This window comes from Staurois parvus, unplaced genomic scaffold (assembly GCF_062004578.1).
Source record: "Staurois parvus isolate SC_StPar_1 unplaced genomic scaffold, SC_StPar_1.0 ptg000137l, whole genome shotgun sequence".
NCBI classification, from domain to species: domain Eukaryota; kingdom Metazoa; phylum Chordata; class Amphibia; order Anura; family Ranidae; genus Staurois; species Staurois parvus.
In genome coordinates this window covers 8100232-8113584 of record NW_028317933.1, presented here as the reverse complement: position 1 = coordinate 8113584, position 13353 = coordinate 8100232, and the positions used below count along the sequence as shown (strand labels likewise).

At 43.1% G+C, this 13353-nt stretch overlaps 1 protein-coding gene and 1 long non-coding RNA gene across 3 annotated transcripts in view; one reads left to right on the top strand and one right to left on the bottom strand.

The window, feature by feature from the left end:
• The window catches only part of PPP1R16B (protein phosphatase 1 regulatory subunit 16B), a 90012-nt gene extending 79452 nt beyond the window's left edge, over window positions 1–10560 (top strand). Inside the window, exon 11 of the mRNA XM_089673305.1 lies at window positions 5936–10560. Coding sequence (XP_089529431.1) covers window positions 5936–6409 — 474 coding nt within the window. The 3' untranslated portion in view covers window positions 6410–10560. The remainder of the gene's footprint in view (window positions 1–5935) is intronic.
• LOC149465790 (uncharacterized) overlaps window positions 1–13353 on the bottom strand; it is a 98760-nt gene that overhangs the window by 54990 nt on the left and 30417 nt on the right. The window lies entirely within an intron of this gene.

Sequence of the window (13353 nt, the reverse complement as noted above, 5' to 3'; positions counted from 1 at the left end):
AAAGCAGTCCCCTTGTGCAAAATTGCACTCCATTAGATGACTGTGCCACTGCCAGAAACATCCTGGAATTTGTTTTCCAGAACACTGTGCAGTTTCGTTGTCTCAGTGGATTTTCCTGAAATCAAATCTGTGTCTGCAACCAGGGGCGGACTGACCATTTGGAAACTCGGGCACTGCCCGAGGGCCCGGGGTCAGTAGTGGGCCCCCTGGTACCTTTTTCATAGGCTTTTTTGAGTTTGGGCAATTACACAGGGGCCCCATGATCCCCTATTGCTCGGGGGCCCCATGAGTTGTCAGTCCACCCCTGTCTGCAACCCAGATGAGTGCAAGTTAAAACATGTCGGAACACGCTTAATAACAATAATAATCTATATTGTCCAACCATTCATCCATATCCATACACCCCATATCACAACTCCCCACACACACACACACCCACACCTTACATACACACACATTTTTTTTAAACCACAGTGTTGTTATTTTTGCATTTTTATCATTTACCGAATAGACGTACTTCTGCAACTAGTATGACAGTATTACTTGAGTATTGGCTACCCCATTGGGTGTCCAAAATTGTTCAAAGTGATCCCAGAATACAGAGAAACAGCTCCCTCTAATGGTCACTAAGGAAAAACTTCTAGCAACATAAAGACATAGTTTATCCCCTTCTTCCCGTGAAGTATATCTAAGGTGCATATTTATAAAGTGGTGAATAAGACAAACATTTACTGGTGGTGAATGATTGGATATAACTCAAAACATATGCACCTGCGGTGAATATTTGGTGAATGTCCCATTCACTGCTTTATAATATGTCCCTAAGTATTATGTTATGTACAAGTTGTTAAAGGCAAACCTTGGCTCTGCTCATAAGATTCTACCACACGGTGGAAATGGTGCATTGAATGGAATAATAGGATACAGTCCACATCTAGGCATTCCAGTCTGGTGTGTTTTGAAAAAAAAAAGAAAACCCTGCTAGCTACATTTTGTTTTCCATTAGAAAAATTATCCACAGGGATTAATAGTACTACAGTGAAGGAAATAAGTATTTGCTCCCCTGCTGATTTTGAATGTTTGCCCACTCACAAAGAAATGATCAGTCTAAAAATCGAATGGTAGGTGTATTGTAACACTGAGAGACAGAATAGCAACACAAAATTCAAAAGAAATGCATGTCTAACAAATGATGCACTGATTTGCATGTTCATGAGGGAAATGAGGGAAATAAGTATTTGATCCTCTATCATTCAGCAGGATTTCTGGCTACCAGGTGTCTTTCATACAGGTAACAAGCTGAGATTAGAAGCAGACTCTTAAAGGGTGTGCTGATAATCTCATTTTGTTATCTGTATAAAAGTCCACAGGAGCGATCAATCAGATTCCAAACTCTCCACCATGGCAAAGACCAAAGAGCTGTCCAAAATTGTAGACCTACACAAGGCTGGACTGGGCTACCAAACCATCCACAATCAGCTTGGTGAGAAAGTGACAACAGTTGGTGCAATCATTCGCAAATGGAAGAAATACAAAACAACTGTCAGTCTCCCTAGGTCAGGTGCACCATGCAAGATCTCACCTCTTGGAGTGTCAATAATCATGAGAACAGTGAGGAATCATCCCAGAACTACACTTGAGGATCTTGTCAATGATCTACAGGAAGCTGGGACCAGTCACCAAGAAAAAAATTGGTAACACACTATGCCGACAAGGATTGAAATCCTGCTGTGCCCGCAAGGTCCCTCTGCTCAAGAAAGCACATGTCCGGGCCCATCTGAAGTTTGCCACTGAACATCTGAATGATGCAGAGGAGGACTGGTTGAAATTGTTGTGGTCAGATGAAACCAAAATCAAGCTCTTTGGCATCAACTCGACTCGCCATGTTTGGAGGAGGAGGAATGATGCCTATGACCCCAAGAACACCATCCCAACTGTCAAACATGGTGGTGGAAACATTCTGCTTTGGGGGTGTTTTTCTGCTAAGGGGACAGGACAACTGCACCGCATCAAAGGGACGATGGACAGGGCAATGTACCATCAAATCTTGGGTGAGAACCTTCTTCCCTCAGCCAGGGCATTGAAAATGGGTCGTGGATGGGTTTTCCAGCATGACAATGACCCAAAACACACGGCCAAGGAAACAAAGGTGTGGCTCAAGAAGAAGCACATTAAGGTCCTGGAGTGGCCTAGCCAGTCTCCAGACCTTAATCTGTTTTGTGAAGGGGATCAAATACTTATTTCCCTCATGAACATGCAAATCAGTGCAGAATTTGTTAGACATGCATTTCTTTTGAATTTTTTGTTGCTATTCTGTCTCTCAGTGTTACAATACACCTACCATTCGATTTTTAGACTGATCATTTCTTTGTGAGTGGGCAAATATTCAAGTAATGTGTATAGAAATTGTTAATAAAAAGCAATGTAGTAAAATGCACAAATTATTAGAAATATCCAGCGCTAACCAAAGTAAGCTCAGAGACACTTCCAGATGATTTCAACAGACCCATATTCTGCAAGAGACAGTCCAATATCCAGCAAACAGACAGCCCCATATCCAGCAAGAGACATCCCCCATATCCAGCAAAAAGACAGCCCAATATCCAGCAAGAGACAACCCAATATCCAACAAAGAGACATTCCCATATCCAGCAAAGAGACAGGCCCATATCCAGCAAAGAGACAGGCTCATAACCAGCAAGAGACATCCCCATATCCAGCAAAGAGACATCCCCATATCCAGCAAAGAGACAGGCCCATATCCAGCAAAGAGACAGGCCCATATCCAGCAAAGTGACAGGCCCATATCCAGCAAAGAGACATGCTCATATTCATCAAGAGACATCCCCATATCCAGCAAGAATACATCCTCATATATCCAGCAAAGAGACAGCCCCATATCCAGAAAAGAGACAGGCCTATATCTAGCAAGAAACATCCTCATATCCAGAAAAGAGACAGGCCCATATCCAGCAAGAGGCATCCCCATCCAGCAAACAGCTAGCCCAATCCAGCAGACAGCCCCATATATAGAAAAAAGACAGCCCATATCCAGCAATGAGACAGGCCCATAATCAGCAAGAAACATCCCCATATCCAGCAAAAAGACAGCCCCATATCCAGCAAAGAGACAGGCTCATATCCAGCAAAGAGACAGACCCATATCCAGCAAGAGAGATGTCCCCATCTAGCAAACAGCTAGCCCAACCTAGCAGACAGCAAAGTCCAGCAGAGGGACAGCCCCATCCAGTAAATAGACAGCCCCACATCCAGCAAAGAGACAGCTCCATATCCAGCAAAGAGACAGTTCCACATCCAGCAAAGAAACATCCCCATATCCAGCAAAAAGACATCCCCCATATCCAGCAAAGAGTCTTATATCCAGCATGAGACATCCCCATATCCAGCAAAGAGACAGACCTATATCCAGCAATAGACATCCCTCATATCCAGCAAAGAGTCAGGCCCATATCTAGCAATAGACATACCCCATATCCAGCAAAGAGACAGGCCCATATCCAGCAAAGAGACATTCCCATATCCAGCAAAGAGACATCCCAATATCCAGCAAAGAGACAGGTCCATCTCCAGCAAAGAGAAAGGTCCATCTCCAGCAAAGAGAAAGGTCCTTCTCCAACAAGAGACATCCCCATATCCAGCAAAGAGACAGACCCAGATACAGAAAAATACAGGTCTATATCCCGCAATAGACAGCCCCATATCCAGCAAGAGACAGCCCCATATCCAGCAAAGAGACAGCCTCATATTCACCAAAGATACAGGTCTTATTCCACAAGAGGCAGCCCCATATCCAGCAAAGAGACAGCCCGTCCCATATCCAGGAAAGATACAGGCCCATATCCAGCAAAGAGACAGGCCCATATCCAGCAAAGAGACAGACCTATATTCAGCAATAGACATCCCTCATATCCAGCAAAGAGACAGGCCCATATCCAGCAATAGACATACCCCATATCCAGCAAAGAGACAGGACCATATCCAGCAAAGAGACATCCCCATATCCAGCAAGAGACAACCCCATATCCAGCAAAGAGACAGCCTCATATTCACCAAAGATACTGACCTTATTCCACAAGAGACAGCCCCATATCCAGCAAAGAGACAGCACGTCCCATATCCAGCAAAGATACAGGCCCATATCCAGCAAAGAGACAGGCCCGTATCCAGCAAAGAGACAGACCTATATCCAGCAATAGACATCCCTCATATCCAGCAATGAGGCAGGCCCATATCCAGCAATAGACATACCCCATATCCAGAAAAAAGACAGGCCCATATCCAGCAAAGAGACATCCCCATATCCAGCAAAGAGACAGGACCATCTCCAGTAAAGAGACAGGCTCATCTTCAGGAAAGAGACAGGCCCATCTCCAGCAAGAGACATCCCCATATCCAGCAAAGCGACAGGCCCATATCCAGCAAATAGACAACCCCATATCCAGAAAAAGACAGGTCCATATCCCACAAGAGACAGCCCCATATCCAGCAAAGAGACAGGCCCATATCCAGCAAAGAGACAGGCCCATATCCAGCAAAGAGACAGGCCCATATCCAGCAAGAGGCAGCCCCATATCCAGCAAATAGACAGGCCCATATCCAGCAAAGAGACAGGCCCATATCCAGCAAAGAGACAGGCCCATATCCAGCAAGGAGGCATCCCCATATCCAGCAAAGAGACAGGCCCATATCCCACAATAGACAGCCCTATATCTAGCAAACAGACAGCCACAAATCCAGGGAAGAGATATCCCCATATCCAGGAAAGAGAGAGGCCCATATCCAGCAATAAAAAGCCCCTATCCAGATAACAGATCGTTCAATCCAACAAAGAAATAGCCCAGTCCAGCAAAAAGACAGTCACAGGCACTGCAAATTCCCAATCAGCAACATTGTCAATTAATTTACCAAAAAAAGGCTAAAAATTTGTCTCCACAGAGACTTGTCTCCTACACAGTCGATTTGCTCCACACCTCTGCTGCACAGCGATTTCACTGGCTCAGTGGCACCAAAAAAAGCTTCCGGTCTGCAGGAAGAGGCTTAGCAGAGTGCAGGTCACTCTGCCTTCCGCTCTCTCAGGCTGCAGCCAAAGTTGAGCTGTATTGCCTGCCTGCCTCTCCACCCACTTACTCCTCTGTATGATCACTCCAGCGTGGCAGCGAGCTTTGCTCCCAGTGCCTCCCACACTGTCTCTGCCGGGGGTGCGTTATATGTGTGTACAGCACACTAATGTAAAAAGGCCCTAAAGCTTGTGCCAAAAGTGCATTTAAATACAACAAAACACAGACCTAGGCTGATACATATTTAGCATAATTTTTACTAATTAAATAAATCAGTAAAAGTTTAAATTATTAAAGCTGGACTCTGGGAAACCACTGTCTCAGGTCAGTTCAAGGGGCCAGCTTTGCTGTCCAACAGGGTTGTATCCCAACCAGGGGCAGACTGACAACTCATGGGGCCCCTGGGCAATAGGGGAACATGGGGCCCCTGTGTCCTTGCCCAAACTAAAAAAAGCCTATGAAAAAGGTACCAGGGGCATCTCATGGGGCCCCCTACTGACTCCGTGCCCTCGGGAAGTGCCCGAGTTTCCAAATGGTCAGTCCACCCCTGATCCCAGCAGGATCACAAAATGGGCTAAACTGGATTACAATTCCTCCCCATTACAGTCCATGTATATGTTATCCAATTGTTAATGTGTACTCAACTTCTTTGCTGGAGTTCAGCTTTAATGCAGCACCTCCAAACTATAATACAGGCATTTTCCAGCAGAAAAGAAGAATGTTAATAGAATAGTAACCCTTTTATATAATCTATTTTATATAGTATCTATAGAAATAAATGATGAATGGTAAGAAGTAAAATAGTAATCTATTCAGTGACAGCAGCATAACAGTGTTTTTGATGTTTGTCTTTACAGAGTAAACCCTTGGACCCTGACCCGATTCGAGGAAATCATGATAACTTTCCAGAAGCTCAATACCATAATGGTTTCTGCTCTCCAGTCCCTCCTTTTTATTGTTCTCAAACCATTGCTGACTCACCAGTCCCTACCCCCCTTTCCAATGGCAGCTCCAACCACTCCCTCTCCTCATATACACAAAGCCCTATGTGGAGCAGCATCATGGACCAGGCCCCGCTTACGCTTTCTGAGCTGAAGCGGCAGAGAATGGCAGCAAAACAGAGCAGGTACCTCGCACGGAGTACCAGTGAGTTGCTTGGGTCTGGCAATGTAGACTACTCTAGTGATCCTGGCACACCCCCATGGTGTTCCAATGGTACGCCTGTGTATTATACACCCACTAGTGGGGATCCCCCAATTTTACGGCTAAAAGCTACATCTGAAGAAGAGGAAGAAGCCAGCAAAATCTTACGATGCTGTCGGCTGTCATGACTGCAGCTTATTTAAAGTCCTTTATCTGTGTTATACGCAGAGCAAAGTGTACATATATACACTATATGACCAGGAGTTTGTGGACACCTGACCATCACAACTATATGAGCTTGTTGGGCATACCATTCCACAACCATGGGCATTAATATGACATTGACCCCTCCCTGTCTTGCATCTTTAATAGCTTTCACTCTTCTGGGAAAACTTTCCACAAGATTTTGGAATTTGTTCCCATTCATCCAAAAGAAAGTTCATGAGGTCACTTGCAATTGACATTCCATTTCATTAGGTGTACAGTAAAGTTGGGTCAGGTCTCTGGTACAGGATACTCGGGTTCCTCCACACCAAACTTGTCAAACCATGTCTTTATGGAGCTGACTTTATTCACAAGTGCTCAGTCATGCTGAAACAAAAAAGGGCCTTTTTCAAACTTTTGCCAGAAGGTTGTAACCTCACAATTATCTAAACTGTCCTTGTATGCTGTAGCATTAACAGTGCCCTTCACTGGAGTTGTCCTGAATTTTAGATGACATTAAATATGGTTTCAAGGTCATGGATTTGGTAGGTCACATCTTAATCCAAATTTTAGTGTAATCTTTGCTGTTTGGATTTGCAAAGGGACCAAAGACTGCTTTAGAGGCTTGTTCTGCCTTTTATGTGCTCCTGCTGTCATCTGGGCACCCTTAGCTTGACTTCCAGTGCCACAAGATCCCAAGCCTTCTTTCTTAGTATCCTTCATCAAAGTAGCTCAGGCTGGGTTTTTTTTTGGCCTATTTATCTCTTCAACAGGACTGCTAAAAGCTTCCCAAAACAATTTTGCATGTGTTGCTTTTTATATTGTCTTCAGTGGAACTTGTGCTCCAGAAATTCAACATTTCAGATGTTTGAAAATATTTAAATGGTTTAGCTGAATTACAAATAGACAAACTTTTCATAGGTTTCGCGCCTCTCCACTCTTCATTGGATATGTCTTAACTCAATATTTAGAGCGGTGTCAGCATAGTTTTGGCCATATAATAGCTGTGACAGTCAGGTGTCCAAAAGCTTTTGACCATATATTGTCCTTTTGGAATGACCATATGTATAGAAATATTTGTACAAATACATGTATATAGACTGGTCCATGAGTGCTTACACAGAGAGTGTAATTCTGTACATAAAGTGTATGAAGTTTTGCATACAGTACATATTGTATAAATGCAACTATGTGTATCTATGTATTACAGCAGAACACCACTTAATATGTATTTTCCTTTTTGGGGGGGAGGGGAGTATGACTGGGTGGGATCTGCCCCAAATCCAATTCTATCCATGCAAGTCCTGTTTGGCTCTTCAGCCGAGTTTGCATTATCACTGGCTGGTTACATTGGTTAGTTGAACAGGGTGGGCTGGTGAGTACAAACCCCAACCCACGCCATACTTTGGTGGAGTTTTTTGGTAAAGAGTATCAGCCACAAATGTTTAGGTTCAAATTACTATAATAGTAGTTTGAATTCTTGCAGAAGTCTATTACTGATTATTTTTCAAGTGTCGCTGTGCATTTTAAATTAGTCTTCTTGTATGACAGAGACCTGAATGGCACGATTTTTTATTTATTTTGCCATGCATATGTTCTGTATGGCCTTTTCTATAGGATATAGGCATTTGCTAGCAAACTAAACAGACCTTGCACAGGACAGTTGATATGGTTGTGTAGCACCTAAAATTGATTGGATGGAGAATTTTTGGCTTCCCATAGACCCAGTGAAAAAGATCAATCTGCTCATGTTTTAAACACATTTATGACATGTGAATATCTTAACAGTGACGTGCATATTTGTATGTTATATTTTCTTTTATCAGTGGTGACATCAGTGCTAAAACATATGACTATATTTGAAGCAACGAGGTCAAAGACTCCCCTTGGCTTACTCTAAAAGTGCCCTATGATGAATTGTGTAAGTGCCGCACTTTCACCTATAATCTGTTTTATTATAAGGAAACATAGGCCAAACCTACCATATGGTCTGAAATAAGAACTGTCTTAGTTGCCCTAAACAACAAATTAGCAAAAAAATGGGTGATAGAAAATTAACTATTTAGGCTGGTTGAGGTGGAGTAGTACAATCCAACTGTTACAAATCAATGTGTAGTTTATATGACTTGTATGTAAGTAGCGGTCCTTTCTAGCTACTTCAATCCAGTTCCCTTCTTACTGGTCCTTATGGAGATGACAGCAAAGTAACATAAGCACACTGAACAGGAACAAGGTTGTATACCCCTTATAGGGGCAATTGCACCTAAATTGATATTTTAGTTATAGATGGAGCCTGAGTCAGCCCCAGTGTTTCTTGTCTGCCTTGGATACAGCAAGATCTCCCTGCTATTCCTGACTATGCCTGTCCACCTTGGAGTCTTAGATGTTCTCGGCCACCCTTACCAGCTCTTACAGTTGCATTCTGATATATTCAAATTAAAACATCCAACAGGAAAAGTAAAAACACATAATGGACTCAGCAGGTGTGCAAACCCGGGAACAACCTCAACAGAGTCCATGAAACATATAAGAAACTCTTAGTTTAGGTTTCCAGCACTTACCAAAGACTGAAATACGGTTTTGGAGGACTGACTTTTTAACAAACCATGTAAGTGAGACAATTTGAACACTTCAGTGTGACTTTTCATAAAAAAAAATTAAGAAACAATTAAACTAATTTAAAGCAACTTGTCACTAAAATAAAAGTCTCAAAAGTGGTTCCTTTGCATAGAAGACAATACTATTCTTGCAGGGCCACCATCACGGGTGGGGCAGCCCACACATATGTAGGGGGCCCAGGTGACAGGCCCCAACTATTGGGTTGTTGCCTTGTTCTGCCCCCACTGTTTCCTCTAGTTGTGACTGCCACGTGTACACAGACACAGTAGATCACACAGCTACAGAGATTCAGCTCTTCGTTGTGTGAGGAGACCCCATGTCGGGAAAGCTGCAGTGGAGACACGTGTAGGGAGCCAGCTAGGCAGTAAGTAACCAGGATGATCTTACTTTTTATTTCTAGTGATTGCTGATGAGAAGCATTAACAGATGGATTTATCTGTTCCTGCCCCTGATCCTTCCATTGCACAATGCCTGCCACATACCTCCATCTCTGTACTATATGTTTTATCCTCTTAGTCCTCTCCATAAATTTAGCAGAAATGTGTGTTTAAGCTCAGCTTGCTTTGCAGCTCCCAAGTCCCTTGGAAATGAATGAAGTCTCACCATCATAACACTTTTAGGAAGAAAATGAAATCTTTGCAGGTGATCCATGGGGCAGCTTTCAGGAGGGGAAGGGGGGGATAGAAGAGATAGGGCAATAATGCAGGTTGGGGGGGAGGGGTTATACAGATGATAGTGGTGTAGATGGGCAGGGATCTGGGTACAGGGCCAATGTCACCTGGGGGGGCACTGTGATCTAGGCAGGCAGAGCAGACCTGGGAAATGTTCTCCTACCTCCATTGAACTTACCATACCACATACAAATACAGGGATGTGCAAATCATATTACCTGACACCCATGACATGCAGTTTCGAGCATGTAGTTCTTTTTTACAGTTAGCCCTGCTAAGGGCAAGTGGCAGGGTTTACGGGTAGGGGGTGTGCACACGCCTGCCTCCCTGGCTGTGCTGTCATTCACCCCAACACATGCCGATGACCAGGTCCCCTGCCAATGATTTATGGTTGAGCCCTGCTGATTGGCAGAGCGAATGACAGGAGAGAGCTCTGTGTTGATAAACAACACAGAGCTCTCTATTGACAGCGGCGAAGTGATGATTTTTGTCTTCATGCAAAGCAGAGAATAAGAACCGGCACATTGCTTAGTGAAAACACCACACAGTTAACACATTAACACTTGCTAGGCACTCAGTTAACCCTTTGATTGCCCCTAAATGTTAACCCCTTCCCAGCCAGTGTCATTAGTACCATGACCATGTATATTATTAGTGCTCATCACTGTATTAGTGTCACTGGTGATGTCAGTTAGCCAGTTCCTACAAGTGTCAGTTAGTGTCAGATTGTCCACAACACCTTTGCAGTCCTGCTATATGTCGCTGATATTTTTATTTATTTATTTATTCATTTTCAGTCTTTTTTTGTTTATATAATAAAAAAATTAAAACCAGTGGTTATCAAATATCACCAAAAAAGCTGTGGGGGAAAAAAATTATATAAATTTGATGTGGGTACAGTGATGCATGGCCGCACAATTGCTAGTTAAAGTAGCTCAGTGCTGAATAGAAAAAAATGGCCTGGTCATGAAGGGATTAAAATCTTCTGGAGCTTAAGTGGTTAATGGAGTGGACACCAGAGCTTGATTTGGCTGCTCAGTATGTTCTTTTACTGAGCACCCAAGTGCTTCCATGTGCAAGGGTAACCTGAAGGAATAAAGCTTTTTATTTTTCTTATTGAGGCTGGCACTGGAGGATTCAATAAGGCAGGGCCCTGGGGAATGTTGGTGGTCAGGCCCGGGGGTAAGGGGGGTGGGTTGAAGGCCCAGGCCTAAATTTGTGTAAGGGGCCCCAAAATTTCTGACGTCTGCCCTGCTATCCTGCCACCCACAACGCCAAACTCCCATATATTAAAGAGAAACCGCTGACTCTTCAGAATCTTATACATCCAAGAGTGTCAAACTCATGGTCCCCCTCCAATGGTCCCCAGGTGACCTACAAACGTCACTACAGGTCAAAGTAGTAATGTAGAGGCCAGTGGGTTCAACCACTGGAACTAGGAAACTCACACATCCAAAAATGTCTTCAGGGTGTGGGAGAGGAATCTTCTTTGTAGAAGACCCTTTTTTGGAACGTTTATTTTAGATAGAGTCGCTTTAAGATACAGTCTAAGCAATTAAATTGTATGAAGGCAAAATAGTCTTGCCTATAGTAGCCAATCCAATACTTCTTTTATTTTCACCTGCTGTGTTGAAATTAATAGTTGGATTTGTTGCTATAGGCAGAAGATCTTGTTCTCTACTGTCAAAAAAGCCCTGTCTAATACAACACAGCAGTCTAATATAGTTATTGAAATCACAGAAGATATGTATATGTGTACAGTTCAATTTGTATTTAAAGAGTTTTAATATGCTAACAGTAAACTTGTCACACACTTGGACAATTCAAATGAAACATATGATACAAAAATGTGTAAGAATTGTTTACATTCACTGAATGTCAGCGTGATCTGTGAATCAAAAGATATACAGTTGCAAGAAAAAGTATGTGAACCCCTTGGGATTACGTGGAGTTTTGCATGATTTGGGCATAAAATGTGCTCTGAACGTCATCTAAGTCACAACAATAGAAGAACACAGTCTGCTGAACATAATACTACACAAACATTAGATGTTGCCATGGTTTAATTGCACATAACATGTAAACATTCACAGTGCAGGGAGGAAAATGTATGTGAGGCCCTAGCTTAATGACTTCTCCCAGAGCTAATTGGAGCCAGGAGTGAGCCAACCTTGACTCCAATCAGTGTGATGATATTGGATGTGTTGCTGACAGCTGTCCTGCCCTTAAAAAACACACACCTGTTTTGGGTTTACTGGTTTCAAGAAGCACTGTCTGATGTGAACCATGCCTCGCAGAAAAGAGCTCTCAGAAGACCTACAATCCAGAATTGTTGACTTGCATGAAGCTGGAAAGGGTTACAAAAGTATCTCCAAAAGCCTTGATGTTCATGTGCCCACGGTAAGACAGACTGTCTACAAATGGAGAAAGTTTAGCACTGTTGCTACTCTCCCTAGGCGTGGTCGTCCTGTAAAAATGACTGCAAGAGCACAGTGCAGAATGCTGCATGAGGTAAAGAAGAATCCCAGAGTGTCAGCTAAAGACCTACAGAAATCTCTGGCACATGCTAACATTTTTGTTGACACACCTACAATAAGGAAAACATTAAACAAGAATGGAGTACATGGGAGGACACCATGGAGGAAGCCATTGCTGTCCAAAAAGAATATTGCAGCACGTTTGAAGTTTGCAAAAGAGCACCTGGATGTTCCACAGCACTACTGGCAAAATATACTGTGGACAGATGAAACCAAGATTGAGTTGTTTGGGAAGAACACACAACACTATGTGTGGAGAAAAAAAGGCACAGCACACCAACATCAAAACCTCATCCCCACTGTAAAACATGGCGGAGGGAGCATCATGGTTTGGGGCTGCTTTGCTGCCTCAGGGCCTAGACGGATTGTTGTCATTGATGGGAAAATGAATTCCAGAGTTTATCAAGACATTTTGCAGGAAAACGTACGACCATCTGTCCACCAACTGAAGCTCCGCAGAGGATGGGTGATTCAAAAGAACAAAGACCCAAAGCATACAAGTAATTCAACAAAACAATGGCTGCAACAGCACAGAATACGCCTTCTGGAGTGGCCCAGTCAGAGTCCTGACCTCAACCCGATTGAAATGCTGTGGCATGACCTTAAGAGAGCGATTCACACCAGACATCCCAAGAATATTGCTACACTGAAAGAGTTTTGTGAAGAGGAGTGGTCCAAAATTACTCCAGATCGTTGTGCAGGTCTGATCTGCAACTACAGGAAATGTTTGGTTGAGGTGATTGCTGCCAAAGGAGGGTCAACCAGTTATTAAGTCTAAAGGTTCACATACTTTTTCCTCCCTGCACTGTGAATGTTTACATGTTATGTGCAATTAAACCATGGCAACATCTAATGTTTGTGTAGTATTATGTTCAGCAGACTGTGTTCTTCTATTGTTGTGATTTAGATGACGTTCAGAGCACATTTTATGCCCAATTCATGCAAAACTCCACGTAATCCCAAGGGGTTCACATACTTTTTCTTGCAACTGTAGGCTACTAAAATAGCAAACACATCTTACATTTTTGTTGCAAATTCTTAGTTTGGGCCACCCTGTCCAGTATTGGACCTTAGAGCCCAAGTCTACTTTATTTTTTTATT